This window comes from Trifolium pratense, linkage group LG3, assembly GCF_020283565.1.
Source record: "Trifolium pratense cultivar HEN17-A07 linkage group LG3, ARS_RC_1.1, whole genome shotgun sequence".
Taxonomy (NCBI): domain Eukaryota; kingdom Viridiplantae; phylum Streptophyta; class Magnoliopsida; order Fabales; family Fabaceae; genus Trifolium; species Trifolium pratense.
This window is the reverse complement of record NC_060061.1, coordinates 21,046,828-21,049,369: the sequence shown is the minus strand read 5'-3', so window position 1 is coordinate 21,049,369 and position 2,542 is coordinate 21,046,828. Positions and strand designations below refer to the sequence as shown.

At 38.1% G+C, this 2,542-nt stretch overlaps 1 protein-coding gene across 1 annotated transcript; it reads right to left on the bottom strand.

Moving 5' to 3' along the window:
* Window positions 1-409: 409 nt before the first annotated feature.
* On the bottom strand, window positions 410-2,312 carry LOC123914068 (allene oxide synthase 1, chloroplastic-like). Its single transcript, XM_045965044.1, has one exon. The coding sequence runs from the start codon at window positions 2,081-2,083 to the stop codon at window positions 632-634; it is 1,452 nt and encodes a 483-aa protein (XP_045821000.1). The 5' UTR covers window positions 2,084-2,312; the 3' UTR covers window positions 410-631.
* Between the last annotated feature and the right edge of the window lie 230 nt (window positions 2,313-2,542).

The window sequence follows — 2,542 nt, the reverse complement described above, 5'->3', positions numbered from 1 at the left end:
CCTGTCCTTGAGCTTCCAACCAAACTATAAGAAGCGGACGAAGAGGCTAATAAGGCCAACTTGTTTGCTCAAGAAGCTCGCAAAGTGCTTCGGAGAGTGATGGAAGAAGCAGAACAAGCAATTTGAAAGGCTGGCAATACAAGCAATTAAATCATTGCAAGAGAGCGAATCGACTAGAAGCAACAACAATGAAGTGGATCCATCGATTGGTGTGATATTTTCGGTTGAGGAGTACTATCATCTTGCGACATATTATTGTGCTTATTTGAAGTACTATAACATATGTTCAAGATCGTAGTTCAATTGATAAAAATGTCGCAACGGAAATTATGACTCGAATTCGTAATTCGGCTCCTCATTTATGTGTTCTACTTTTATGTTTCTTTTATACTGTTAGCAGTCAATAATATGTACAAGTAGATATTTAAACATTAATATTGCAGTAAATAATGTACACACATAATGCAATAAATAAATTAAACACAACCAACGGTCTTTCAGTACTTCTTCCAAAACCATAAGTGCAGTTCCCATCCAGAAGAAGCTACCACCGTTTTAGGAAAAGCAACAAAAATGAAAAAACACTTTATTCTCAAAACGCATGAAAAACCACGTAGCTCCTGCAAACCGATCAGACGGTGGAGGAGGCTTTAGTGAGTGACTTGATAGTTATAGTGGGACCCAAAACAGACGGTTTAAAATCAAAGGTAAATGTATCATATTTCAAGAAGAATTCCACCAAATACAATCTACACAAGAGCACCACCAGATTCTTCGCCGGACATATTTTATTATCTGGTGTAGCTTTATCGGTCTCCCGTCCATTGGACCAAAACACGTGTTTCAATAACTTTTCTCCATCACCAATAAACCTTTCTGCAACAAATTCCTCAGGATTCTCAAAAATCTTTGGATCTTTAGTAGCAAACGGTTGATATCCAAAGATCATCTCACCTTTCTTAATCTCAAAAGACGCATCATGACTCGATACCACCAGATCCTCTCTGGCTCTAGCGTATTGATACGGTACAGCTGGTTCAATTCTCAAAGCTTCATACACCGTTGATTTAGTCAAAGTCAACTTATCCAATGAACTAAAACTAACACCACCTTGTTCTTTAACAACGGTCCTGATTTCATCAGCAAGTTTCTTATGCAACTCTTCACCACCCAACCCGACCCATTTAATCAGAATCGGAAACTGATTCGTTAACCCACCAAAAGCGTTGAACCCTAAAGTGAAAACAAGATTGTGACAAGCTTCTTCTCTTGATATACCCAATTTTTCAGCTTCATCTAACACAGTTGTTCCTGCTTCCCATAAACCTTCATAGAGTTTATTGTAGCTTGATTTCACTGTCCATGCCGGGATCGGAATAGTTCTGATGATAATATCTTCAATGTAGTTAAAGATTTTTGGAAGACCAGCGGTGGCTAACGGAGCAAGCTGAGCTGCAAGCCATGTTTGAACAAGAGTTGGACCGGAGTCACCGATTTTTGTTTCGGTTGGGGATTTATCTGTTATGAGTTTGAAGAGGAAGTTAAAAGTGGTGGATCCGATTGAGGAGTTGAAATTTGCTTTATTATGTTTTCCGGCGAGTTCTTCGTCAAGTTCGGTGAAGTGTTTGGAGAGGTTTTCTTGAAAAAGACCAATGAAAGTGTCTTGTTTGGTGGATAGGATATGGAAGATGAAGCGTTTGAGAAGGGGATGAGAAGGTTCTGTTGTGTCTAGAAAAGCACAGGTACGGTAACCACCGAAGAAATCAGTGGACGGCATGAAAGTGCCGTCCAAGACATCCTTTTTTTCAACTTTAGCGTTGTCGAAAAGGATGGGGAAGGAGACGCCGTCAAGAAGAGCGATGACTTTTGGGTCTGGTGCGATGAAACCACCAGGTGGCATGTTGAGTCTTAGGACGGTTGAGTTGTATTTTTCGACTCTGGTTGCGAAGTATTTGTCGCGACCTTGGTTGTAGAAATAGTCATGTCTGTCGTGTAGGGCTCCGATGACCGGGAGGCCGTAGCTTCCTGGGATTTCTTTGAGAGGGAGGGTGGAGGAGGGTTCATATGGTGATGATGATGCCATTGTTGTTGTTGTTGGAGTGTTTTCTGTTTGGTCAAATGAAATGGTAGAACTTGCTCGTTGCCAGGTTATGTAGAAGAGTGGGAATGAGATATGTTTCAGATTTCAAAGCACATAAATAATAGAAGGTGAGTCATATTCTACAGTACTTTCATAATTTGGAGTATGATAACAAACTACCTAAGTAAATTTGTATGAAGTGCTTATAACTAGTTTGTAATTAATTTTTATTTCACTTATTTTCGTTGTTCTTGGTTGATGAATAAATACTCACAAATTATAAAGTGATGATTAAAAAAAGAGGTGTGTTATATAAACACAAAAAAATTGAACAAAAATACAACACATCTTTTTTCAACTTACAGTACAGATATCGAGGCGTACAATAAATATTAAAAAAAAAACAAAAAAATGTAATTTTATCATATTTTTATTAAAAATTTGTGTTTAAATAACATTTAT

Excerpts from the sequence above, each read along its gene's own strand:
- LOC123914068 (XM_045965044.1), bottom strand. The coding sequence starts at position 2,083 with ATGGCATCATCATCACCATATGAACCCTCCTCCACCCTCCCTCTCAAA.